General features: G+C 31.2%; 4 protein-coding genes across 5 annotated transcripts; 1 reads left to right on the top strand and 3 right to left on the bottom strand.

The window, feature by feature from the left end:
* Positions 1 to 11879: 11879 nt before the first annotated feature.
* Positions 11880 to 13368, bottom strand: LOC103574155 (calcium and integrin-binding family member 3). The gene is made up of 4 exons (XM_053740709.1): positions 13283 to 13368; positions 12737 to 12857; positions 12486 to 12648; positions 11880 to 12140 (listed from the first exon to the last, which is right to left on the bottom strand). Exons 1-4 carry the CDS (start codon positions 13366 to 13368, stop codon positions 11923 to 11925), a joined length of 588 nt encoding a protein of 195 aa, XP_053596684.1. The 3' UTR covers positions 11880 to 11922.
* Positions 13369 to 14049: 681 nt separating this feature from the next.
* Positions 14050 to 17124, bottom strand: LOC103574154 (protein misato). Its single transcript, XM_053740534.1, has 5 exons — positions 16988 to 17124; positions 16813 to 16893; positions 15258 to 15716; positions 14380 to 15184; positions 14050 to 14316 (listed from the first exon to the last, which is right to left on the bottom strand). The coding sequence occupies exons 1-5, from the start codon at positions 17060 to 17062 to the stop codon at positions 14108 to 14110; spliced, it is 1629 nt and encodes a 542-aa protein (XP_053596509.1). The 5' UTR covers positions 17063 to 17124; the 3' UTR covers positions 14050 to 14107.
* Positions 17125 to 17255: 131 nt separating this feature from the next.
* Positions 17256 to 21181, top strand: LOC103574153 (lysophospholipid acyltransferase 7). The gene is made up of 6 exons (XM_008553539.3): positions 17256 to 17908; positions 18635 to 18906; positions 18984 to 19135; positions 19622 to 19830; positions 20108 to 20429; positions 20518 to 21181. Exons 1-6 carry the CDS (start codon positions 17697 to 17699, stop codon positions 20728 to 20730), a joined length of 1380 nt encoding a protein of 459 aa, XP_008551761.1. The 5' UTR covers positions 17256 to 17696; the 3' UTR covers positions 20731 to 21181.
* On the bottom strand, positions 20824 to 25671 carry LOC103574151 (serine/arginine-rich splicing factor 2). 2 transcript variants are annotated; one of them, XR_008403951.1, is made up of 5 exons: positions 25345 to 25671; positions 24997 to 25140; positions 24719 to 24913; positions 24177 to 24277; positions 20824 to 23030 (listed from the first exon to the last, which is right to left on the bottom strand). XR_008403951.1 is itself a non-coding variant. In XM_008553537.3 (4 exons), exons 1-4 carry the CDS (start codon positions 25524 to 25526, stop codon positions 24271 to 24273), a joined length of 528 nt encoding a protein of 175 aa, XP_008551759.1. In that variant the 5' UTR covers positions 25527 to 25671; the 3' UTR covers positions 23719 to 24270. The 2 variants fall into 2 exon arrangements, 1 of the variants encoding a protein (XP_008551759.1); XM_008553537.3 differs by lacking the exon at positions 20824 to 23030 and having other exon boundaries at positions 23719 to 24277.
* Positions 25672 to 26728: the final 1057 nt, after the last annotated feature.

Here is a 26728-nt window from a genome sequence, read left to right as displayed (position 1 = left end):
TATATATTGATACCGTAGATTATTGAGAAATTTTTTTTAAAGTCGTGATTGAACGCGTGTAGCATTTGACGTCACAAGTGATACGCAATTATCGTTCAAGTTTCTTATACTTCCCCGCGTTTATTTCTCAGTATGATAAATAAAAGCTGATCAATTTATTTTTTATTTACTAATATTAAATATATACATATATCTCCCTACAACTTATATATAAATTTTATAAATAAAATGTAGATATAAATTAAAATATATTTTTCTTTCTGTTTCTACAAATTTATAATTTAAAAACAATACTTTTTTTCTTTTTCAAATCTTATTACATTAACTTTCGTATCTCTGGATTTTTACCTTGGCTAATAAACGTATGTTTGCACTCAGCATTCCGTTACTGGAATCGACAACGTCTCGTACATTTTAAAAAGCGATAAATTGTTGAGCTTGTCTTGCTCGTCACGAACTCGTAGCTTTTGAAATTAAAGAGACACTCAGTGAAAGAGTAAAAGAATAAATAATAAAATTAAATATTTAAAAGAAAAAAAAAAGCTGAATGAATAAAAAGTATAAGACAAGTTTAAATAACAAATTCTCTTGTAAGTTGGATACGCAAATACCAATAACAATTACCTTAAATATATATATTTACAAGACTGGAGTTGGCTGACGTCTAATAATTTTTGAATACTTTTAAGAACGATAAATTTAAAAAAAAAATTCATTTTAACAAATTGCACTTAAAAATTTTTAAAACTGAGTGTGAATGTAGCAAACATCAAACAAGTTTAAAATTATTAATAGAGCAAATAATTGATAAAATAACATTTATAAAAAAGGCGCATTTAAATATTAAAAAATTAGTAAGTGCATTTTTTTATAATACTATTTTTTAAATTATTTATTCTATTTATTTATAATTTTAAATTTGTCTGATGTCTGTTACATTACCACTCATGCTAACTTCAGGATATTCTTTTTTTCTGTGCGGACATAAATTATTTGGTACATGATAATTGTATTAAATGAAATCTATTGAACATAAAATTTATCAGATAAATGTAATAATTTATTTTATTAATAAGTATGGATCCGGCATCAAGTTTAAATTGCGATAAAAATGATAAGAGCCATTGAGTTTGTGTAAGGAAGATGATAAACATTAATGTATAACATTCGACAATGTATTTAACACTTATTATCATTTCTATTATATAAATTTCATTTGATATTAATTTAAACACTTGTTACTACAATTTTACTCCATTAATTATAAAATTAGTCATGATAAAATTTGTTCAAACGTTTGTCATCCAATCAACTTTTATTTATATATTTATTTAATACTTTTTTATATGCGATTAATATTTTTCGTTTCAAAAAACAGAAACAAAGAGAGTGGACCGTAGAAATTTTAAATTTTATTTTTATAATAAATATGAAAAAATATGTGAAGGTCAAAGCGTTAAAAAATTATTATTTATTCACACATACTCAATGGTTTTATTTATATATTAAAGATATATATAAATATATTTGTTGGCAAGTTTTATATTATCTATAACTATTTGATTTCTGATTGCATGATACATGCGCACTCATGCTTCTAATCGTCATATCAAATAATCGGTTATATATTTAAAATGTGAGTGTGAATGTAGCAGATATCAGAGAAATTTAAAATTATTAATAAGTAGAGTAAATAATTAATAAAACTAATTTAAAAAAAAATTACGTTTAAAAAATTTAAAAATCAATAAGTGCATTTTTTAAAAATATTATTTTTTTAAATATTTACTCTTTTTATTTATAATTTTAAATTTGCCTGATGTCTGCTACATTCACACATAAAAAATAAATATTTAAAAATCTAACGAAGTTATTAATAATGTACGAGACATGAATAAATTAACATCTTGTTGAAAAACTTGTTACCAAGAGAACTAATATAAGAAAAAAAAAATTGAATACACTTACTGATTAAAAATAAAATAAAATAATAAAAAGAGGAAATAAAAATACTGAAGGAAAGATGAACGCCGAAGCGTGTCGACGATCGGTGGAAAGTAACAAGAACGCCGACAAGGTTTTCCGGTCTCTGTACGTGGGAACTTGGTCGTATCGACGCGTTCATACTCTAACTAATAAAAAAAAAATTTTTAATAATAAAAAAAAATATTGAAATCACTCAACAAAAATTTCATAAAAGTATAAAAAATATCTGAGGAAAAATAAAAAAAATCAATTTAATTTTACAAGTTAAAATAATGAGACCGGTAAAATATTTAAATGAAAAATGTAACTTACCTTGATGATTTCCATGGAAAATAAAAATATGAAATGAATAAATTTTGTGAAGATGTTTAATAGCTGGTGCTTGAAAGACTACGACTAGAGTTAGTTGATCGACAAACTTAAATAAAAGTTAGCTGACAATGAAGAGCACACAGCAGCACAGAGACTAGAATAAAGAGAAGTGAAAAGAAGAGAACACCCGGGTACGGAGATGAGATCACTACCGCACTCACAGCGAAACTGGCCCCGCGCCCTGAACCACTAAGCACCACTGGGGTCACACACACCTTTCCCGCGGCTCTCGTGTCTCCCCACTCAGTGCGCACACACTGTCAGCCTTCATCTCATTGGCTCATTCGAATCCCCCTGCATGACGTCACAACATTTGAACTAAACGTACAAAACGACCTCCGTGTTCTCCCACTTGACTGGACTCACACATATCCAAGATTGTCTGTTACACATGTGTGTGCGTGTGTGTACGTACCAATACCGACATACCCCCAAGAGGTTTGTCTTGAACATAAAACAGGAGAGAGAAGAAAAGAGAAAGATACGGCCGCCCCTTCTTGGTCTTGGTCTTGATCTTCTTCGTCTTCTTCTTCTTCTTCTTAAGAGGTAAGGCGGCAAAGGCTGCTCGACCGGACGCCGGGACGGGATTACCTGTGGACTCTGCGGAGGCTGTAGCAGACCCATACCGCCAGGTTACCCAGGTATACAGCAGGGAGAGACACAAAAAGAAAGAAAAAAAAGGACACATTCCAACCGACTATAGTCGAGGCCCGTAACGATTCCCATACGCTGTAACGTTCAACAACACACGGATAGGTATAGGAGATGACCTAAACCCCTGTCCCTTGTTTCCCCTTTAACGTCTACAGATCTCCATGCTCCTCGTTCACATCACCCCGCACTTAAAAACTCACGCGGTCTTTGTCAGCATCACCCTCTAGGCTTCATCTGTACTATACCTTTAGATATGTACTCGTATATACCATACATATATGTATATGTATATGTATATATTTTAACCGTCTTCGAAGAGAATGTTCTCGATCTTTGTTTAACATCACACCAATCACCTTTTATTCTCTTTTCTCTTTGTTTGTTATTTTACGAGTTTAGTCTTGCTGCAATATATAATTCCAACGTTTTTGGCTGCTGTAGTAGCAATAGTTGTAGTATTTTGTATGTATGTATGTATTAGTAGTAAATTGTCGTTGTGTTGTTGTCTAAAAGACTGAAATTCGTTTTCTTCTATAAAAGAATTGCCGAAAAATTCATCCCGCCAAGAATTTTGGTTTGAATTCATGATCATACGAGTTTCAACGACGCAGTATTACTGAAGGGCTCTCCTCCACTTTATTTCTGATCGGCTTATATATATATATATATATTTTTTTTTTTTATTACATACTATTATATTATATTATGGATAAATAAAATAGAGAACACGAGCGAAATTTCAAAAGACGAACTACGACGTTCCTCCATCCGGTCCTGACAACAAAAAGGAAAAAAAACTGTACTAACAAAAAAAAGACGCATATTCTTTTTGGTTATTCTTTGAAAAACGACATTCTATCGGTTCAAATTTTTCACAGTGACTTAACAATAAAGGGAAAATTTTTTCACAACACAATGGTTGTTTTAAAAGAATTTTCCCAAAAGCAGAAATAATTTCGGTAAACTATTGAGCTCTAAACCTAAAGCTAAAGTACATAATAGCAACGCTTTTCATTATTATTTCGTACTTAATTATTCATACCTTAAATTTGAAGAATAGAAAAAAATAACTGTAAATTTTCGGCACTATTTTTAAAATTTTTTGTTCTTTTTTTAAATATACCGACACAAGTATCGAGGTTGTTAAAATTTAAAGTAACCTTATTTTTTCCAAGTACTTGGTCTTTAAATCTTTAAACTTTAAACTTAAAATTATACTTTACTGTTATTCTAATTTCAATTCAGTAGGTATAGAATTTAGCAGTCAGCACACCTGCGCCTACTTGTTGATATATTCTTTTTCTTATTCTCAACTTCGGGGGAGGTGTATCGTCATCAGGATTTTAATGCAACCTTGGACGTTACCTTCAACTTCCGGCGGATATACATCGTCCTTGCTCCTTTGCATTGTCATGTTTTGCAATCCCAATTGTCCATCAGCGATATTCAAATTTATATATCTGTACATTAAATTTATATTTACGACACTCCGAAGCCATATACAGAAATATATAATTACGTACCTATAAAATTGTACGTTTAAAACATAAATTTATATGAACACTTACATACATACATCCATACATACTTATTATTCATGTACAATTGTACCGAGTACGTGAGATTGAATGACTGATGTTTGTTGTACGCAAAGGAGAATATGTAGATTACCTTTGAAAAGGTATATACAATAATTGATCCACAGGCATCCACTTTAAACTATAAATATATATATATAATATATACTGTACACAGTACATATATACGATGACGGTTATAACGTTCTTCTCATATATTCCTCTCGTTCTTATTTCGTTGTTATGTTATATACATGTGGATTTTCGGTGCTGACGAGCCGTTACCAAGTAAGGGACTATAGACATCATTTCGCACCTGCTCAGTGTAGTAAAAAGAAAACTTTTTAAAGTTTTGAACCCCCTAAGCCTCTTGCCTCTCATCTGTACCAGGTCTCTACCCTTGATCGGTGCCTCGTGTAGAAAAATGAGTAAGAAAAAAAAATATATGAGTTGAGATGAAAGTGTAGAGAAAGAATATATATATATATATATATATATATATATATGTAATGGAGAATAAAAGATGAAGAACATGCGCAGCACAGGTTTTCGGTTATACTTGTTCTCCATCCAGACGTTCTCCAACGCTCTCGTGTTTTCTTTCTTACCTGGGTTTCGCCCTGATCCTCGGTTTCATTTAGTTTTATAACCATTCGTTGTAGTTGGACATTGTCCATTTTACTCTCCCTCCTTGGGTCCCTTGCTGTGCCTCCTCAGCACTCGTTCGTTGGTTCCATTCGGTCAGGTGGGATTCGGAAGCGTCCATTTGATACTCAAAAATTTTTATTATTTTTTATTTAATCTCTACCTCTCTACTTCAACGACATTCCAAACTTATACGAGAGTTTAAATTTATTTATTTTTCATTTTATTCAATAAATATATATACATTTTTACACATTAACAACACTTACATTGACAAATTTTTATTTTTTTTTAAATATTTAATATTTTAACGTTTAAATGAGTAAAAAATTTACTCTGACTTTTTTTTAATAATATAAATCTTTATTTTTAACAAAGAACTGCATCTGAAGGATAAAGGTATTTTTAACTGCCGACGAAACCGTTTTCAGGTCAATCATCAATATAAATTGGAGAGGAGTGTATGGTAGTAAAAAAAAAAAGATATTGTAAGAAGATATAATAGACAGAATGATATATTAAATATTTTCTAAGGTTTGGACTCAAAGACTTAAACCATTAAGGGTTTCTAATTTATCTTTTTAAAAAAAAAAAAAATAAAAAAAAAAAGGAAGATGAAATAAAAATTTCTCGTCAAACCTTTGGACTTAAGAAGAGAGCAAGATTACTTCAACCGACCATTAGCAACCTTTTTAGTTACCATTACAACCAACGGCTTTTAGGTCTCCCACATAACATAAGATCCCTTTCAGGTAAAAACCAAAAAGCATCGAAATCGAAGATTCGAGAACTATACAAACTAACGTATTTTTATAAATTTACCCGACACATCCATCTTCTACTAAAACATTCACACTTTTCTCATCATCATCATTATAATAATAATAATTATTGTTATTATAATAACCATCATCATCATCATCATACTCCACCTACTCTAAAGTTTTTTATAGTAGATTACGAAACCACGTGGAGCAATGAATCCAGCAGCATAAAACATGGCCGTGATCTGTCGGCGGCACGGTAAGCCGACATTGCGGTTGCAGAAAACCGCGTATTGAAGTCTCCACGCGACTAGATAAATAACAAGTATCATCGCAGCATCAGTATCTCTCAGACTTTAGCAACCGTCTATCTTCATCCGCTCAACTCTCGTTTTTTTTTTTTTTATATGTAACAATAAAACATCCCACGTTAATCCTAAAATATAAATCTAAAAATAAATAGATTTATAAAAAAAATATTGAATCTCCAAGATCATGACTGCGAATAGTAATAAGTGATACTTATTATTTATAAAAATTATCGATTTTCAATACTCCTGAGTCACGTTCTTAACAATTTCTTCAAACAAGGCAGCTTGTCAATCAGCTAAAGAAGATCAAAGAAAAATCCACGCCCTTGAGGTGTCCTCACACGTGTCTTTCTGACGTCTTGCGGTGGCGAGAAAACGAGTCCGCCAGCAGGAGTAGCAGAAGCAGCATCAGCATCCTATCCAGTAATTGTCAGTCGATCGCCCGGCGAACTCATCTTGCGGCTTAGAGAGCTAACGCTAAACCCCGGAGTCATTCTTTCCCGGGTACATCTGAGTACCGCGATGACATCATCAGCAATCATTTATTTCTGTGGATGTATGAATACGTGTATACCAAAGAGTATGGAGTGGTACGAAAGAGTGAGTCTGCAAAGACCCACGCCTACTCCTTGATCCTCAACACACCGGTTCTCTCTTCTGATCCACACTCCGAGACACTCCAAGTCTCGTTTTATTCTCTCTTCTTGTAGAGCAGATAGCTTTAATGGCGCTTCTCTTTTACTCTTTCATCTCTCAACTGCAACTACACCACGTATATATATATATATATATATACTCGTGTCTCATGTGCAAAATGCATTCTCATTCTCTGCTGTACAACCGCCATCCTATCCTGCTTGGTATATAACGTTCACAGCAGAACAGAGCAACCAGGATGACCAGTCGAGTTTTGCAGAACTATAGCATATCCAGCATACCGGTTATGCAGATATCCACATCCAGTTGAAAGTATATACATATATACTTTTGCTGGTTGGTACACCCGCTTCCCCTCGACATACAAGAGAAGAAGGGGCGTCTCGTGATGATCATCTCCCCGTCGCCTCTTTTGCTGTCGCTGGTTTTACAGTCGGCAAACCCGCTGCTGTTGCTGCTGATGATGCTGATGCTACTTTTCTCAAATGCTATACTGCTGATGCCGTTGCTGCTGCTGCTGCTTTACTTTTACGATATCCCGTCGTGTCTCCTTCGAAATTCTCAAGACAGCTTGCCAACTAAACCTGATTAACCGCGCCAACATGATTTGAGCACTTGAAATCTCTGGCTGGTAGGATATAATGAAAGAGACAGAACAAAAAAAAAGTTAAATACATAATAATATTAAAATAAAATAAAAAAAAGTTAAATTAATTCCCGTGTTTAACAAAACTAAAGTGGAAAATACGATGACTCGACATATTCACCTTATTCATTGGTCTTTTTTTAATTCTTATTTATTATTTTTTTTTTATCTTTTTACCACTTGGCTTTTTATTCCCATGGACTTTGTCACAATGACGTTTGGAGTGACGAAAATTCGCCTTGAAGATTCAGAGAGCCGTTGGCTGAACTCGCGTATACAGTGTGTTCGTTCGTGGAATAAATATGGGCTTGGATTTCTCTTATTGACGTTGACACAGCAGCCTTGTCGTCTCTCAGATGTTGATTTCAGAGTAGAAATAGCAGTAAAAGAAAAAACATAAATATATATAATAGAAGAATAAACTAATGTAAGCGTAAGTGTAGAGCTACGACGACGAATAACAAAATAATGATTATATATTATATATATATATATATGTATATGTATTGGCTCGTTAGGTAGCCCTATAGTCCAACGAGAGTTGTCTCTTGAACGTGCAAGATGGATTTCTTCGTGCGTGCGGTCGCGGTTACTACATACAACACATATGTGTATGTACATATAAACTACTTTACTTTAGTATATGTACGTATATGTATATATTTATGTATGTATGGTAGGATAGAGAAAGAGCCATTACATTGTACGTACCGAGAGAAAGAAAATCCGGCTGGCATTATAATAAATTACATATACGGCCCCGCACGATCGCGCATGCGATTAAAGATTCTTCGTTTAACTTCTTCTCTTCTCGTCTCTTCCCTTGTTTTCTCTTCTCCTCTGGTCTTTTCTCTTTTCTCGTTGCTTTTGCAACTTGCAAGACGATGCGCGGATACAACCGCGTACTCTACGTAAATTCAAACGTTATATACATGTCTCTTTAAGAGGTAACTCGTATAAAATCGCATGTATATATATGTATATGTGTATGGTAAAAAAGGAGAAAGAGAAAGAGAAGCTGAAGACGGTGAAGAAGATAACCGAGAACGGAGTTTTTTAAACCCAAGGGTCACCAACGATCGACGTAAAAGAATATTGAGCTTGGAAGATGGTCGTCGTCGTCGTTGTCGATTTTGTTGCTGTTATCTTGCTCTGTAACAGCAAAATCCGTATCTTGAGACCGGTCTCTTATTTAGTCACCGCTGGATACGCGATCGCGACCCGTATTTCAGAGTTTTACATACTTTGAACTCAATATACTTTGCCGTGAGTAGTTTATAGAGGTAAAAGTATCGAGGATACATCAGTGAGAGAAGACTATAAGAGTACGTGGCAGAGATAAATACCAGGGAAGTATAGTGGCGCCTGTGCTCAGCTTTAGAGAGCTCATGTGGCCCCATGGATCCATGGATCTGTACTTTACAAAACAGAAGGTCCTGGATCTCATGTTTGAGATTATAATGCACGCTCGGTCATGTTGTGTGCTCTTGTATGTAGCTCAGCGACGGTGAGACACGAGTCTCGTTTGAGATACAGATGAGAATGAAGCTCCGGGTTGGCAACAATGGAGTAGCAGGTTGCTTCATCAAAAGACCCTTTTTTCGCTCTCTTCCATCTTATTCCTACTATTCTTTTTGGTAATCCTCCTCTGCCTTTTCTTCTTATTCTTTATGTGGGTAAAAGTATGTATATATAAATAAATATAATCCTCTGTGTTAGGTTACTGCACAAAAACTAAAAAAAACAAATTGACATATTTAAAAATATCGTGTGTGATATCCTGCTGAATGATTGTAGACTCGAAGAATCTCACGGGCAAGCGTTAAAAAATGGTGGCTCACGGATCTTGCAGAGATGTGTCCGAGATAACCAAAGAGAATATTCGAGGAGGCACCCCAATGGGTCCCATTAGGCCGAACGGCGGTTGGGCCCAGTCGGTGGGTCCAGTTGAGGGGGCGGGGGATTGTACTGTGGCCGGTCAAGCCACATTCCGTTGGCCGGCAACCGACTCCATGCCATGAACAAACCCCCTTCGCTCTTTCTACTCTCTACACTGCCCTGCAGACGTTTTCACCGTCCACATACACACATACTTTAATACAAACGCACATACTTACACACGTATCTCACTTTAACCCGTTCGATCCCACGTTACTGCTTCTCGCTTAACTCAAAACTCTTGCTAGCTCGGTTCTTATTTAACCGTCCGACCACCGCGAATATATACGCTACGTGGCTCCGATATTATTTCGACTTGGTCGCCCGTATATAAGTGCGACCTTGAAGCGGCAATAGGTGAATAAGTCTCTTCTTTCTGCTCTCTTACATTTCTATTTTATATATATGTATACTTAATAGGTATATAACATAAATTTATAGTTAAAGTTATATAATTAAGTAACTAATGAACTGATGTCTCTACTCGAACCAGATGATCTACAATTTCCCACGCATCCATTGCTAACTAACGAGTTTTATGTTGCTTGTAATTTTTTTTTATTTCCACGAAATATCTATCACGACAAGAGAGAAACGATCGTGGATCTCATCCCGAGGGTTTTCCCATCGAAGAGATACGGTACCCATGCATTAAGAGTCGTATCGAGAGACGTAAGTACGAATTACGATGCAAAGAACCGATGGCTTGCAGTCTTTTCCAACGAAATGGCTCGTGCCAATGTGTAATATATAACCAATTCTATATATACTAATACTACACTCTACATATATATTTATATTTATGTATAATGTGTGTATACACATCTAGTATCTTTGATCCCCTTGGCAATGTACTTGCAGATCCGTGGACGAGGTTGCTCAGATGCTCGGGAATCCCGGAGCCAAAGCTTCGAGAGTAGTCTCAGCACCGAGAAGCCGGTTCAGTCGCCCACGCTTGGCCATAAAAGTTGCCTTTAAAATCCGCCTTCCAGCCTCCTGCGTCTCACCTCCTCCTTATTTTTCTTGCTCACCTTTCCCCTTGCTGCGGCTCTCCTGCTTCACCTTCAGACTCAAAATCTCTTGTTCTCCCTCTTATTATTTCATCCACCTCCACACACTCTGTTCAATCCTTCGTTGCGATCTTTCGTCTTCTCATTTTGCCTCGAGTGTACTCCCGCCTTCCCACCTTTTGCATTTTATTTTTAATTCTTATTTTATTATTCTACTCTTATTATTATTTTTTTTTTCTTACATCTACTTCTTTATATCCTTGTACTTAAAGACCGCTTCAAATAACCACCATAATATATATTCTCGGGCTTACCGAAAGAAATCACTGGTTTTAAATTTTGGAAGCAAAGAGTTAAGATCTTCCTACCAGGTGAAGCCAATACAGAGGAAGCGGTTAAAGATGAAGCCAACTAAAAAACTAATAAGAGAGTCGAGATGGAAAAAGAGTAGACTAGAATGTGATATTTCAAAGTAAAGGCACAAGAAGGGCTTACACGTTTTGCTTCATCGTTATTTTTTATTTTCCTTTTGTTTTTGCTTTTACTTCTGCTTCTTCTTCTTCTTGATCCTCGTGTGTGCCAAACCAGTGAAGGGGGTGGTGTAAGCAGGAGGGACCGAGGGGTATCCAAGCCAAGTGACCGGATGGCCTTGGTTTCGTCGAGACTCGGTTAGTTACTGCTCGCCCCGACTCTATAACTGTCCCGCCTTCGTGGAACAAGGTGGTATCTCCAATTTCGACCGCTTTTTAAGTTGACGCTCCACCGATCCAAGGCGTGGTGAACACTAAAATCGATCGCACACTCTGTCGCAGTTGTTGTCGTCGTCATTACTTTCTCGTCTTAATTAAATTATTACCTTTTCAATAATAAATTTTTATATGCATATTTTTTTTTTTTTAATTTTAAAATTCATATATATTTATTTTTTCTTTTTCACTTATTGCCAACCAGCTGTACAATAAGAGATTGACGTAAAATTTATGATTCTCAATCCATAAAAACAGCAGCACATTTTATTGGAACCTTGTGTCGCGTGGAGTTGCAGCAATTTACTTGTGGTTTTCTCTGACGTCGACATTTCTGCAGATGTATTTATGTAAATTGTACTCTTATTCCAATTTATCCATGCACGAACGATAAATTAGCGTCTCTTATGAGAGCACAGGGAAACCAGTCCACGGGTCAGAGAACTATTTTTCTTATTGCCCTTCTTTCATCTTCATCTTCTCTCCTCTTTTTCTCAGCATTAACTTTAGCTCCACATCCCATTTATTTCTCCCACGACATTGTTATATATACAACCAGACACGTTTCTTCATCAAACCGGTACCATTAAACCATCACTATTTATTTTATTTAACTTCAGATTCTTATATGAAAAGTTGACAAAAAATCCGATGCTTTCGTGACGACATTTTCAAACTCAAGATAAGACAATGCACCGTCACCATCGATATCGCATTCCTCAAGTACTTTACGGCAAATCGTTCCGACCTCTTCGTCTGTCAGTCCATCTTGTACCAATTGACGACACGTACGTTCTAAATCACTCGTACCCACAAATCCGTCCTCGTCAAAATCTAAAAATTATAATTTATAATTACACAGACTTAGAAGGTAATGGATAATAAATAAAACCACAGAAAAGGCAAAGTTTAAAGTACTTTGAAGACATACATATACAATGAAATAATTTAAGTAGTCATTGGTCACTTGAGAAGCGGAAGGGAATGGCTCTACGGTAATTTACTTTATCTCATTATCATTATCTATCTACATGAAGGATAGCTGCCACTAAATACACCCACGTAAAAGAGTCTTGTATGCAGGATTGTGACCTAGAACTTGCCGTTCGCTTCCCACAGTTGGGGGTCTAGTCTCTAGTCCCTAGTCTCTATACTTAATATCTAGACAAAACGTCTTACCGTAAATCTTAAAAGCATAAAATACTTTAAGATCCCGAGGTGCTTGCTCTGAAAATACTGACATCATCTCCAAGAACTCCTCGAAACAGATACCTTCTTCTTCACTTCCTGGATCACTGCACTTGGTAAATACCTCCGCTATCCGATCTCTAAATGGATTTTCCTTTAAAATAATAATTATAATAAATTATTGTAATCAGATATCAAAATATTAACGTTAAGTAGTTTTTTAAAAATGTATTTTATTTTACTTTTAGCTCAGGAATTTTTGATAAACAGGATAAAGGCAGTTTTAATTGGGACGCTTGTTCAGGTGTCATCGTTTTTGGTACCGCTCCCGTATCTCCCATTTCACGAAACCGTTTAAAAATTCTATAATATTATTGATAAGTAATTTAAATTAATATATGCACAGAAAAAAAGCATTTCTTGGCACTAAAATTTTTTTCTCGTCTCAAGAAAATTTTATGATATTGAAATTGGCTGACGTCTAATAGTTTTTTGAATTTTCTACATGTACATATTTTTATATTTTTTATTCCCGTCATTGATTTGTTTAAAATAAACTCCAAAAATTTTTAACTGTCTGTTAACTTTATGATCATCAAATTTTTACTTTTTCCAATAAATTTTTTGTATAATAAATTGAAAATAAAAATTTTTTTGGAATGAATAGAAAATTCTTGCGCCAAGAAATTTTTTGTCTTCAGTTCATAGTGCAAAATATTTCTTGCACCAAATCTTTTTTTTCTACAGATTATTTTTTAAAATATTTATCTATTTATTATTATTTGTACCTGAGAATTTCTTTGCGCGTTAAAAATGTGCAGTCTTGATATTCTTCTAATTGTTCTTCAGTGAAAGTTGCGACTTTATTTCCCATTCTCAGTTATTTATTATAAATATAAATATGATTATTATTATTATTATTATTAACAATGCAATTTTAAAAATAATTTCATATTAATATCGAATGCACACAAGAGAATAGATATTCCTCGCGTCGTGAGAAATACTGAATTAAAAATAAACAGTAGACTACTCTGATGTTCAATACAAAATAGTTTCTAATAACTCTGGGGTGTGCCTGGCGCTCCCATATATAAGGGATATATTTGTATTATTATTTATACAACTCAACGAAATTAATAATTTAAAATAAAAGACATTTCATATATTTATGTTATGCTAAAATATTTACCCGTAAAAAAATCTATTATGTTAAAATATTAAATTACGTTTTCTAAGCACTCGGTGCTCAATAAGTTCGTGAATGAAATTTTTTTAATCTTATTTATAAAGAATAAAAGAATTCGAATTAAAAAATAAAAAAATTACAATCTGACCCTCATATTCAGCTATTGCGTGATAAAAAAAAACAACCTCACCTGTTCGTGCCCACGTTAAAAATTATTCTCACGCTAGTCGTGATTCAAATTTAAAAAACACCATTAGTTATTAAGTATTCAAGCTTATCAACTATTTAGTTTATAGATATTCTATCTGAATTAATTAATAATTAATCAAGCATTCATCCAATTATTAAATAAATAAAATTCAAATAAACATTTAAAAGTATAAAATTATATTGTAAAAGTATATAAACTTAATAATACATTAAATTAAATGTAATTATCTTCATAAGATTCTTTGCTATCAAGTAAGGAATTCAAGCAGTGAATGAAATCATCTTGTTCAAGACCAGATTCTTCAAACATATGAAACCTCCTGATGCTTTTGACTCTTGAAGCTTGAGTGTGGAGTGAATTGAACATGAAAGCTAATCCACTGCCACTGTGGAGCCCAGCAAGGACAGGAATGGATTTAACATCTGAGATAAAAAATAAAAGATGGTAAATAATATATATAAAAATGATAAAATAAATATTAATACCTTCAGCGACAGGCCAGCTGGCAATATCACCATTCGCATGGACATTGTTGTTAAAAATTCTTGGGAATGGAACAGGGACATTAAGAGGTGCTTCAGCAGTCGTCAAATAACAAGCAGAAGCATGACAAGAGTACGCAAGATACATAGTCATCATTTCATGAACACTTGAGCACCGATAAGCCGGTTTCTCCATTTGTTTTTTAGCCTCAGCAAGTGGCCTCTTAAGTCGATCTTCATTGACACCACGCAGTGCGAGACTGTGCATACTTTTGTCTTTAATTATTTTACAACTGGGAGTTAGACTTGTCCAGAGTGGTCCCTCTAAATTATCCAACACGTCAATCAAATCGTTTTTAACGGTCATTGGGAATGGCAAACTGAGACTTGTAGCCGCGGCTTTACGTCCCAATTTATTTAAATCAGCGCACAAGTCTGACAAAGCTGACATTGTAAATTCTTTGTGACGGTATCGGAGACTCAGAGTGTCTAGAGCAGTCGCCAGTATTGCGCTGGTGTGATATTTTAAATTAAGATCGTAAGTTAAATTTTCGAATTTACGTTGCGGTCCTGGACAAGGCCAACCTTGCTCTCCACAAGACAGAGGACTAAATAACGACGCATGTTCGCCAAGTTTTTCCCAACATAGTGCGGTGTTAACTACTTTTATTAAATTTGATGCTGACATTTCATTAGATCCGCCTTCGATTAGTGGAAAAGCTAAAATACTATTTCCATATTCGTCACGTAAATATTCCAGACAAGCTGACCCAAATCCACTGAATCCATCTGTCGAGTCCATCAATACCTGGAATTATAAATGATAAATTTGTAATAATTACAGATAATTAATAAATGTATTTTATAAAAGATTTATTTACTTGAAAACCTTGAAGTGAATCGCATTCCTCAGCATACTGTCTAATTCTATCAGAAAATTCATCAAAAAATTCTTCATTCTTCAGTAAATTAAACCCATAATTAAATACATCAAAGGGTTTATCTTTACACTGATGCTTGTACTCCCTGATAATATTAACAGTTCTCGGATGAAAACGTGGTACCAAATAATCAGTCCAACTGGTCACATCATTTTCAAAATTTAATTTTGTCACGTCTAATTTACCGTCTCCACTTGCTGAATTTGTATCAAGACTATGAACAAACGGAGCAACTGGAATAGGTTCCTCTGCAGTAATTTCCACTTTACCATCTTCCCACAAACATTCAAGGCTCTTGACATCCTTAGGATCGTCGTACAAAAAACCTCGTTCATTTAAATATCCCAATGATCCTTTTAAATCAACCGCCAGCAGTCGTGGTGTAAATGTCACTTCTTTCTATAAAATTAATTTATTTAATTATCAATTTATTTTTAAATAAATAAATTTTGATAAAAATAGCAGACACCCATCAATTTTTTGTATTTACATGAGACAATTTATAACTTTTAAATAAATTAATTAACTATTAGAATAATTAAAGTGAAAAAATGCGCGTACTCATTATTCAATTATCTAAATGTACATTTTCTAATTTCTATCCTGTTTACATTTTATCTATTTATTCTAATATTTAAAAAATTTCCAATTGTCAGCTTTGACATCTGTAAGATACAAGTTTTGAGGCTGTTTTTTGATCTATTGATAGAACACCAAAATGTTGACAAAACAATCAGAAATTTATCACAGAAAAAATATCTGCTTAAAAGACAAGACAAGTGACAACAAAAAACTGTCAAATAAGTCATCATCTGAACGATTTTTTAATTGAAATGACTTTTTTAGGACGGAATAAAGAAGACTAATTTCCTATGACTCCTAAAACTGACATCTGTATACTTTATTTATATAAAAAAAAACTTTTCTTTGAGACAAAAAAAGTTGTCTTGACCTTTTAAAAGACATCTTAAAGTTGTCTCTGTGCTATTTGAGTAGACAGTGTCCACTTTTTAAAAATATTCAATGACAACTGTCAAACCGTATTAAAATTTTATTAATTACTTAAAAAAAAAATAAAAACATTAATTGCAAAAAAGACAAAGTAGTTACAATTTCACCGTAGTATAGAATTAAAAAAAAAATTACAGTTGTCATCAACTAGGAGTCAAACGAAATTTATTAAATGAATTTTAGCCTACAAAATTTGAAAATTCGAATTATAAAATAGACATAAATTTTACTGAAATTTATTTTTCAAATTTTGTTTGTCTCCCAATTGATGACAACTGTAAGTAATTTTTTTTAAATTCTAGATCTTGAAGTGCAATTGCGTTTTAATTTTAAATTAATACTTCAATATATTTTTTAATTAATTGATAAAATTCTGATACTTTTGAGAGTTCGTCATTAAATATTTCAAAAAATTGGGCAGTACCGTTTATAAATACCCTTAATCAATTAATTAATTAATTAATTACAATTAAAATAAACATACTCGTGGTGTTTCTCCTTCACGATACAAAACATCATGATTTATTTCACTGGGTTTCGATGAATCAAATGAAAAACCAGCCTCCTAATTTAAAAAAATAAACAACGTAATTAATATAAATTATAATTATAATCATTACAATAATTAAATTTATTTAAAATACTAAATACAAACTAACCTGTAAATTCCACCAATGCGCACCAACATAATTAGCATAGTGTCCTAATTGTATGGTAATTATTTCTCTCGTCATAATTATATATTAAAATAAAAATATTTCCTCTAAAATATAGTTATCAGTTAAATTAAATGACAGATTATTATTGTGCGTTTACTTTTTATTTATACCGGTTTTGAAATGAAAACAAAATTTTGATTACTTTGTAAATCACAAGAGGCAGCACTTTCAATAATTCTTGTCATTGTTGTGTACGTACTTGCAACACAACATGGACATAACTAAGTACTTGTAGGTATATTTATAGATATCCAAGTACTTATTTTTTACTGTACAAAGATATGTTTATAGACACGTAAGTAGGAAAAAGAACTATATAATGAAAAAAGTTAATCAGAAGCATAACATAAACAGATAATTAAAAAGTGTTCAAAGTTCATATTTGTGATACAAGTTACTGAATCTTATTTATATATATTTAAATTTTTACAAATACATAATTGAGCATGTGGCTTAAATGATAATTGCTATTACTGATTATACAACGACGTTGAAACAAAGTAAAGAAAAAAAAACGTTCGAGAAATGTGGGAACAAGTAGAAGTAAATCTGTGACTGTTAAAGTTAAATAAACTCAGTGTGCGATAACGTTGGGAATTTAGTCACTCACTGGATACACACCAAGTTTGATACTTATTTTAGCAGCATCATGATGCTCGATGATATAATTTATGTTGGTTTACTTATTGGTCTCATAGGATTTGGTAATTACTTTCGTTCTATTAAAAATCCATTTAATAAACAATGGATAAGTACTGGAGTGGGATTTTTTGTATCACTTATTGTTTCTGGATGGGATATTCTTCATCCAATTATTATGACCATAATATGTGCGGTGATTATTTCACAATTGTCTCCTAGGTAATTATTCAACATTTTATGAAACTGAAGTTAGCTGACGTTTAATAATTTTTTTATTTTTTTTAAACGATAAGTTATAAAAAAAAAAAATTTTTTTAAAAATTGCGTTCATAGTTTTTTGAATTTTCTACATGTGCATTTTTCAATTCTGTATTTTTTCAATTGATTTGTTCTAAAAAAAAATCGAAAAATTTTTAATTGTCTACTAACTTCAGAATTATATAAATGGATGAGAGCAAATGTAGAAGACATACGACAATTTTTTAATTACATATAAAAAAATAAAATTTTAAAAAATGCATGTACTAAATTTTGAATTTTCTAAACATGCATTTTTTTATTTTTATTTTATAACCATTTTTATTTATTATTTCAAAGTTATACAAATTGTTAGATGTCCGTTAACTTTACTATCATTAAAAATTATAATAATGAAAGTAACAGACATTAAAAAAATTTATTTATTTTAAATAAACAAATAAAAAACTTAAAAATTTCAAATCTAAAACTTGGAGCCATTTTTCTCTGCATGTTCTAAAAATTTTATTTTACTTACAATGAACTCATTTATAAAAATTGCCTGATATCTGCTATTTTCATTATCGTTCAAAATGTCATTACTCATTATTTATTAGTCATTTTATCATTACATACTTAAATTTAATTATATATATGACTATTGTTTTTATTGCTGTAAATTAATTTAAAAAATTAACTTTATTACAGGAATAGACATACGACTTCTTTTTTCTTTTCATTCTTTTATCTACTGATAATATCCAGATTAACTGAATGGTATGGACTACCGGAAATTTCAACACACACTAATTTAATATTAATGTTGATGACGTTGAAATATGGTGCTATGGGTTTTGAATTAAATGCAGCATTGGAGGAATTAAAAACTAATCCAGATATTCAATGTTACAAAGCCATGAAAAATATTAGTTTTCTAGATGTTGTACACTATGGTTGGAGTTATATGGGTATTTTAACAGGTATTATTAACTCGGTAGCTTTATTTTTACTCCAAGCCCAATCAATACAACAATAATTAATTTTAAAATTATTACAGGACCTTTCTACAGGTATAGAACATACTATGATTGTATCAATAGAAAGTTTTCAGATTATATTGAATGTTGGGAGCCAACTCTTTACAAATTAAAATTTATAGGTGTATCTACAGTCATTTTTTTGTTAGCCAATCACATATATCCAAATTACGTAAGTTATTTATTGGGTTGACACAGGGTACAGGTACCAGTTTTGGACACTTGAAAATTTTGATTTAAAAAATTTGTAAAAGACCCAATGACAATTTTTAAATTGTTTTCAAAAATACTTTTACCCCACTATTAAAATGAAATTACATTTATACTTCTTATTAATTAAAAAGTATTGAATGTCCAAAAATGGAGCAGTGGCCACAAATGGGACAGTCGAACTCCATTAACTAGTTTACGAAAGAGCGGAAATTAAACATTTTTAAGTTAACGGATGTCCCTTCTTTCTTGAAAAGTAAACTACACGCATGCGTTTTTACATTTACATAAATAACGTATAGATAAATATACAGACACATACAAATGTATAGCATCTGGTGGGAGGACGCAGCTCTTAGTGGGAGTTACGATTGAGGGACAGTTCCGAGATAATGGAGTTCGACTGTACTGATAATGAATTTTTAACTAAAAATATATAATTTTTTAGTATGTACTGACTGAAGAATTCCAAGAAAGACCATTTTGGTACCGACTCTGGTACATTTACCCATCATTTTTAATTTTCCGCACAAGATTATACATAGGGATGATGTTTTCCGAGTGCGTTTGTCAAATGGCTGGTTTAGGAGTGTACCCTGTCAGCTCAGAGCCTCGATCTGGTCTCGGACCCAAGGACTACAAACTAGCCGAGCAAATGTACATACATTCATCTATACATTTATCATTTAATTATTGGCGCAGAATATCAAACCAAGTACTGCTGCAAGTTTATTTTTGCACAATTTACTTTATTGATCTTTTAAATATAAATTGTGTCAAAATTAACGTGGATCAGCACTTGGCTGGATTTTCTACTTCAATATATACATGTATATACAACTTCCCTTGGCTTGGATATTTATAAAACTATAGCCAATTATTGATTTAAGTAATTTTAATTATTTACAATTGTAATTAATGAATCTTTTTATAGCGCTCTAAATCCAGAGAAAATAAAGGAAGAGAAAATGGACTTTGAGACTGTATACAACATTGATTTGTGGGGAGTTGAAAAAAGTTATTTAGTGAGAACGGCAATGAAACGATGGAATATTACTGTTCAATACTGGATGGCTAATTATGTATATAAAGTATTTCCGTGGAGAAATTTACGAGCGGCTGCGACATTCTTCGTTTCAACAATTTGGCATGGATACGCTTTTGGATATTTCGTTGGAATATTTTCCGTTGTTTTATTCCTTCCAATAGAAGATACTTATGTTAAATTTTACACTCAAAGCAAGGAAAACAGCTTAGTAAGTCAAATATTTAAATGTTGTTTTATTTATAGACATCTGGATTAATTAATTAATCTACGAATTAATTATAAAAAATTTTTTTTAGACAAGAAAAGGATGGTGGTATTTTCTATGGTTATTGAGGTTTAACTGCATGGCTTACCTCTCATTCGGCTTTCAATTACTTAATTTTGGTAGCATATATATTTATTACAAGAGTGTCTACTTTGTTGGACATATACTAGCTGTGTTATTGTACATTATTGGACGCACACTAAAGCCTTACTTGATTACCAAAACAGAAAGTCAAAAGCTATAATTAACATAGCGTTGAATAATGTTTATTGCCTTAATGATTAATTACATTTTTAATTGAGGACGTGAATCTGTTGAATAATAATTTCAACGTGAATTCTTATTTTTTTTTTTTTTCTTTAATTAAGAATTTTTTAAAAATGTTTTAATTTTAAAATTCATAGATAGAATTTTAGTTTTCTCAAAATAACTTACAAATGCCAATACGTAATAGATAGTAAGATTTAAAATTAATAATAAATAAACTTAATTAAAAGTTTAAAACTTAAACGAAGCAATCAATTAATTATAATTGTTGATACTAAAAATTTTAGTAATTAATATTTAAAATCCAATCAAATTTTATTGACTAATTAGCATTTTTATATAGGGTATGAAAAAGTACAAATATATATATAGGAATATATATATCTGTAAATAGGTGATAAATATAATTAATAAATTAATAAAACATTTGTTGATTTAATAATAAAGATTTATTTATACCACGAGTGATAATCAGTTGTTAATTTACTGTCTATGTTAAATTTAAAAAAAATAAATAAACTAATTAAGAATCTAGCATCTAAATAAATCAATACTTACATCAAAAATTGGGTAATTAATTCTGAAAACAAGGTATTATAAATAGCAAATATATAAAAATCCGTTATATATAATTTTACCAACGAATACGACAAAAAAAATTATTAAAGCATCTCCACTTTCGTACACGCGTAAAAATACAGATACTAAATCAAGAAAAAAAATTGATAAAAAAATAAAAAATAAATTGCAATTAAATAAATAAAAATACAACCGAATATTTGAGATAAAAGACTCACGGTTTCACAGTGACGGCATTACGTTGAGGTAGATGATGGCATTTAAACAGCTAAGAATCCGAACCTGAAGATACTCGAATCAGCTTCAAGTGGATCGGCAATAAACTCTCTCAAGTCAACGTCATGTCCTGAGCAAGATTATTTAGTCCAGTTGAAACTCGGAAATAGGAGACATTTTCGAAAGGATGCCAATTTGGTTAAAGGTCTACAATGTCACTCATTAACACCCTTAAATAAAAGTCATCACCCCAGGGGTTCATGAGAAAAAAAATAAAAGTATCCTCAAAAACAGATTTTTCGCATATATTTTAGGAAGAAAAAATTTTTAAACAAAACGGAGAGAGAAACAAGTATAAGAAATTTTTTTTGTATCTATAAAAATAACACGTGATAAATTTTCGAAATTTTGAAGCTTAAATTTGATTAATTTTTATAAGGATGCGCAACTGAAGTAGAAAAAAATGTGTATATATAGCTGCGCTATGGGGTGTAAGCAGTTCAGCTATAGACACACATTTTTTTTATACTTCAGTGGCGCATCCTTATGAAAATTTAGTAAATTTAAGCTAGGAAATTTCAAAACTATTATGATAAAAAACTTAGTACCCGATCACTCCATGTATTTTTATATGTATACTTAGTAAATGTGTGAGTAATCCCTGATCGGGCACTGGGTTCGTTACCTTAGGTGTAATTTGTATAGATACAAAAAAAATTTCATATCCTATTTTATGTGACTTTTTTTCTCTACAAGCTTCGTTTAAAAGTTTTTTTTTGTTTATGAAATATTTGCGAAAAATCTGTTTTTGGAGGTGTTTTTATTTTATATTTTCTCTTACCAACCCTTGAGTTGATGACTTTTTCATTTTGAGAGTGACATCATCCTTCAATCAAATTTGCACCAAATTTATAGAATTTTTCCTATTTGTAGTTTTGACTGGGCTATATAAATATCCTGAACAGGAAACCTGACATACCACGAGGCGTCAGCAAAAAGTGTCTCCCATGTCAGCAAACTCGACTGCGACATCAATAATCGTTGACTATTAAACATATATACATATTTTTTTTTCGTTCACTTCTAGGCTCGGTTTCTTGCTTTCGTCATCCCCTTCGTCATAATTATAACGGCGTATAATATTTCTCTCGTACGTGATCCTAAAATTTAAATCGGCCAAACCCACCCGTATGACAACACAATAGAGTGAGCGCGTTCGTTCACTCAAACTCACTAATGCAACGGGAACCCTGCTTAGCGCCTTTCACTTTCACCGCGAATCTCGAGCTTCATCGTCATCGTCATCGTCATCGTCACCATCATCATCATCGTTATCACCAGACACCGCCAACCGCTTAGCTCGCTAACTCTGCATACAGCAAACTCAGCATACAGCCCCGCTTACAGTTCGGCTTACTGCATACTCTCAGCGCTCTCAGCTACCCCCATCACTCGACACGCCACTCCACGCCTTTCCACCGCCTGTGGCACCATAAAATCACAACTTAGTTATGTGCAATAACTTTGCTGCATCCAGATTGTTTCAAGGGTACTAATTAATTTTATTAATTTTTTTTTTTAATTATTAATTACTTATACTAAACTTTTTTTTTTGTAAACGGGAGGGCGTTAATTCGATATGACGGATTTAATTTTAATTCTAACTTTAATTAAAAAAAGTTATATATAAATTTATATAATTTTTTTTACTCACTTGAGTAAATAATTTCATTCATCATGCACATAAATTAATTTGTCTAAACTGTATTTGTTTGTATTTAGAATTTTGTGTTTTTATCTTTTATATATTTTATTAAAAATGGCAAAAGTTACATAAATAAATTTGTAATTAGTAGTTACAGAAAAACGCAAAACTTATCGTCTAAGAAGTAATGAGAGAAAAAAATTAAAAAAAAATCTATACAAGAATTCTACAATAATATTTCAAGTTAATTATTTTAAATACGATAAGTTTAATTGAATTAATTAGACTTTGTCTATAACTATTTTATTAATTTTGGGCGGGAAATTTATTTAAATTGTCAACTTTTATTTTCTACAAATACTTTTAGTCAACAAGAGAATACCCGTGGGGAGTTAGTTTATATAATTCGCGTTAAAAAAATATAAACCAAAACTTATCACAAAATAAAAAAAAAATTAAGAACAATTAGTGAATAGAAATTGGTGTTTAATTGTTGTATTGTTTTTTTTTTTCGTACACAAACTAACATTGTATAATATATTCAATTTGTAATTGATAAGTAGTAGTTAATGATAAAGCTTGTGTGATATATATTCGTAATAACTTTAAAGACAAAAATTATAATTATAAATATAAAAAGAAATAAAATGAAACGCGGTCTAGAAATTAATAAGAAAAATTGACTTGGAAATAAACTTTTTGTTCTGTTAAATATAAATTGTAATTCTAATAATAATTATAAGTTTGTAGATATATATATTATAAAATTAATTTGGATTTTCATAATTAATCATTAGTATTTATAATTATTGTTATTATTATTATTAAAATCCCAAAGAAGTGCGTCGAAATGATTAATACGAAAATGATCAAAAGATGCGAATGTGCTAGTGTGATTAAGGTATTTAGAGTATTAATTATACCTTTTTATATTTTTTCAATGTCAGAATAAACTGCATTTTAAACTCAGGGCACGTGCATCTCATTCTGTTGTACTTTCATACAAAGCCAGCCATCTCAGTCCCTGAAATTAAATTATTAAGATAACAATTCATTTATTTACTCCATTATTATCATTATTTTTATGATTATTTTTTTTTAATCATTTTATTTTTGTTAAAGCAAATAAAATTTATTATCTTTTGAAAGTATGAGTAATTAAAAGTTCTGATAAATTAATTTTTCTTTTATATTTCAAATTTAAAAAAAATAATTATTGTTCTGATTCACATGAAAATAAAAATATTTTCATTATTCTTCTGAGTACTGGTGAGAACAAATAACTAGGACAGGCATGATATTGATCATTGTCATAAATATTTTAAACTTCCATGTAAAAGTCATAAAGTATTTAAAAATTAATAGAGTAAAAAAAAAAAAACTTAAAGGATTTGATCGAGAAAATAAAAAATAATTTTTAAAGTAAATAAAATATTTATTATCAATAAATAACAAGATTAATTACCTAGACTTTGATCGGCTATTTTCTCTTTCCGCAGACTTACTGCGTGAACGAGATTTACCTCGTGAACTTTTACTGTCTGACCGGGAACGACTGTGACTACGACTGTAAGAACGTCTGCGGTCACGGTCGCGGCTTCTTGACCTAGACCGGGATCTAGATCGAGATCGTCTGCGATCTCGGCTGCGGCTACGTGATCTACAAAAAGTAAAATAGAATAAAATCGTAAATAAATATTATAAATAATGGAAAAAAAAGTGATTTGATAATAAATAAATTACCTTCCTCTGCGACGACTTCCACGGCTTCTGTGAGGTGATGTTGGTCTTCCATAACGTGCCATTTGTACACGAAGTTCCCTTCCGTCTAAAAGACGTCCGTCCATGGCGTCAAGTGCATCTTCAGCGTCACGTTTGTCATAAAATCTATAAAATTATTAAAATATATTATTATTAATATCATAATTATCAAACGAGTCATACTATTATCGCCGGTAATTAAAATAGAGACAAGAATTGATGACGTCACAGCTTGTTACTACGAAAAATATGTATGCGTCGCACTATTATCAAATAATAAAAAATATAATTGCTATGATAGTAAAAAAAATGTAATAATAAATCTGTTACCTGACAAATGCAAAACCACGACTCTCGCGTGTAAAACGGTCACGGGGAATATAAATATCACCAACTTCTCCACATCTTTCAAACACACGTCGTAAATCTTCCGGCGTTGTTCTGTAAGTTAAATTATCAACTTTCAAAGACACCATCCCGTCAATACGGGGAGGTGGACGACCGTAACTCATTATTTTATTATTTTTTTTATAATTTTACGTTATTTTTATTTATATTTGTGGTAATAAAATAATTAAATTTTGTAATTATTAACTGCTCGTCATACGACGTATCCACACACTGCCGACACACGACCAAGACAAGATGGCGTTCGTTAAATTACGATTGACGCCTTGATACAAACGGAAGTGACTTTCAATAACTACTTGAGTCATAAGTATTTTTATGTTTCATTGTGTTATCGACTATAGATAAATAGATAAATTTATTTATTTTTTTTTTTAAATTCAATTTTCCCGCGGATTTTGAAATTTTAACTAAAGCACCACTGTCAGCCTCTTTGTATTTTTAATGAGTAAAATTACTTTTGAGGCAGACAATTATTTATTTTTATAATAAATTTATCACTTTGAATCCGTTTGATTATTATTAGAAAAAAAAAACTAAGAAGTGACAGCTGATACTATATGATACCAAAAATAGCAGATATTAAATTTTTAATTTTTATAAACAAGTTACTTGTAAGTGAAATACAATTTTTAAATTATGCACGAAAATATTTTTCAATTTTTTATAAACAATTTTCAAGTTTTTTCTATAAGTATTTTATTATGAGTTTGATCGTAGCAGACATTAAACAAATTTAAAATTATTTTTATAAATATTATTTTTTTAATTATTTACTCTATTTATTTATAATTTTAAATTTATCTGATGCCCGCTACATACACACTCATATATTATTTGTTTATTTAAAATAAATAAATTTTTTAATGTCTGCTACTTACAGTATCACGATACTTTACACATTTATTTTTACTTTAAATATATTTTTTAAATAATTAAAAACATAAAAATGAAGTTTAATTAGTATAAAATATATAAATAATTATTTAAACTTTTGTAGCAAATAAACTAATAAAAAAAAACTTATCAAAGGAAAATTAATTTAAATGACAGACCTGGTAATTTACCCTGAAATTTTTTATTTTTTTTAGCTTAAAAATAAAAAAAATTATATGTAAAAAAAATTATAAATTTAAATAACAAATTTTAATTATTAATAAATTACTATAAGAAACAAAACAAAAGTCACTTAAATTATTTTAAAACAAATATTTACGTTAAAAATTATAAAAAAAATATCTACGACTAGTTTAATGATTTATACTAATTAATATTTAAATAAATTAAATATTAATCTAAATTTTAA

The sequence above is a fragment of the Microplitis demolitor genome, chromosome 7 (genome assembly GCF_026212275.2).
Source record: "Microplitis demolitor isolate Queensland-Clemson2020A chromosome 7, iyMicDemo2.1a, whole genome shotgun sequence".
Taxonomy (NCBI): Eukaryota; Metazoa; Arthropoda; class Insecta; order Hymenoptera; family Braconidae; genus Microplitis; species Microplitis demolitor.
This window is presented reverse-complemented; position numbering and strand designations above follow the sequence as displayed.

Bases quoted from the DNA above. Each gene is read 5' to 3' on its own strand.
- LOC103574154 (XM_053740534.1), bottom strand. From the start codon at position 17,062: ATGACGAGAGAAATAATTACCATACAATTAGGACACTATGCTAATTAT. The intron at 16,894-16,987 runs GTTAGTTTGTAT...TTTTTAAATTAG, and splicing joins CGCATTGGTGGAATTTACAG to GAGGCTGGTTTTTCATTTGA. The intron at 15,717-16,812 runs GTATGTTTATTT...TTAATTTTATAG, and splicing joins GTGAAGGAGAAACACCACGA to AAAGAAGTGACATTTACACC.
- LOC103574153 (XM_008553539.3), top strand. From the start codon at position 17,697: ATGATGCTCGATGATATAATTTATGTTGGTTTACTTATTGGTCTCATA. The intron at 17,909-18,634 runs GTAATTATTCAA...ACTTTATTACAG, and splicing joins ATTTCACAATTGTCTCCTAG to GAATAGACATACGACTTCTT. The intron at 20,430-20,517 runs GTAAGTCAAATA...AATTTTTTTTAG, and splicing joins AAAGCAAGGAAAACAGCTTA to ACAAGAAAAGGATGGTGGTA.
- LOC103574151 (XM_008553537.3), bottom strand. From the start codon at position 25,526: ATGAGTTACGGTCGTCCACCTCCCCGTATTGACGGGATGGTGTCTTTG. The intron at 25,141-25,344 runs GTAACAGATTTA...ATAATTTTATAG, and splicing joins CGTGGTTTTGCATTTGTCAG to ATTTTATGACAAACGTGACG. The intron at 24,914-24,996 runs GTAATTTATTTA...TACTTTTTGTAG, and splicing joins GGAAGTCGTCGCAGAGGAAG to ATCACGTAGCCGCAGCCGAG.
- LOC103574155 (XM_053740709.1), bottom strand. From the start codon at position 13,368: ATGGGAAATAAAGTCGCAACTTTCACTGAAGAACAATTAGAAGAATAT. The intron at 12,858-13,282 runs GTACAAATAATA...ATAATATTATAG, and splicing joins ACGCGCAAAGAAATTCTCAG to AATTTTTAAACGGTTTCGTG. The intron at 12,649-12,736 runs GTAAAATAAAAT...ATTATTTTAAAG, and splicing joins CAAAAATTCCTGAGCTAAAA to GAAAATCCATTTAGAGATCG.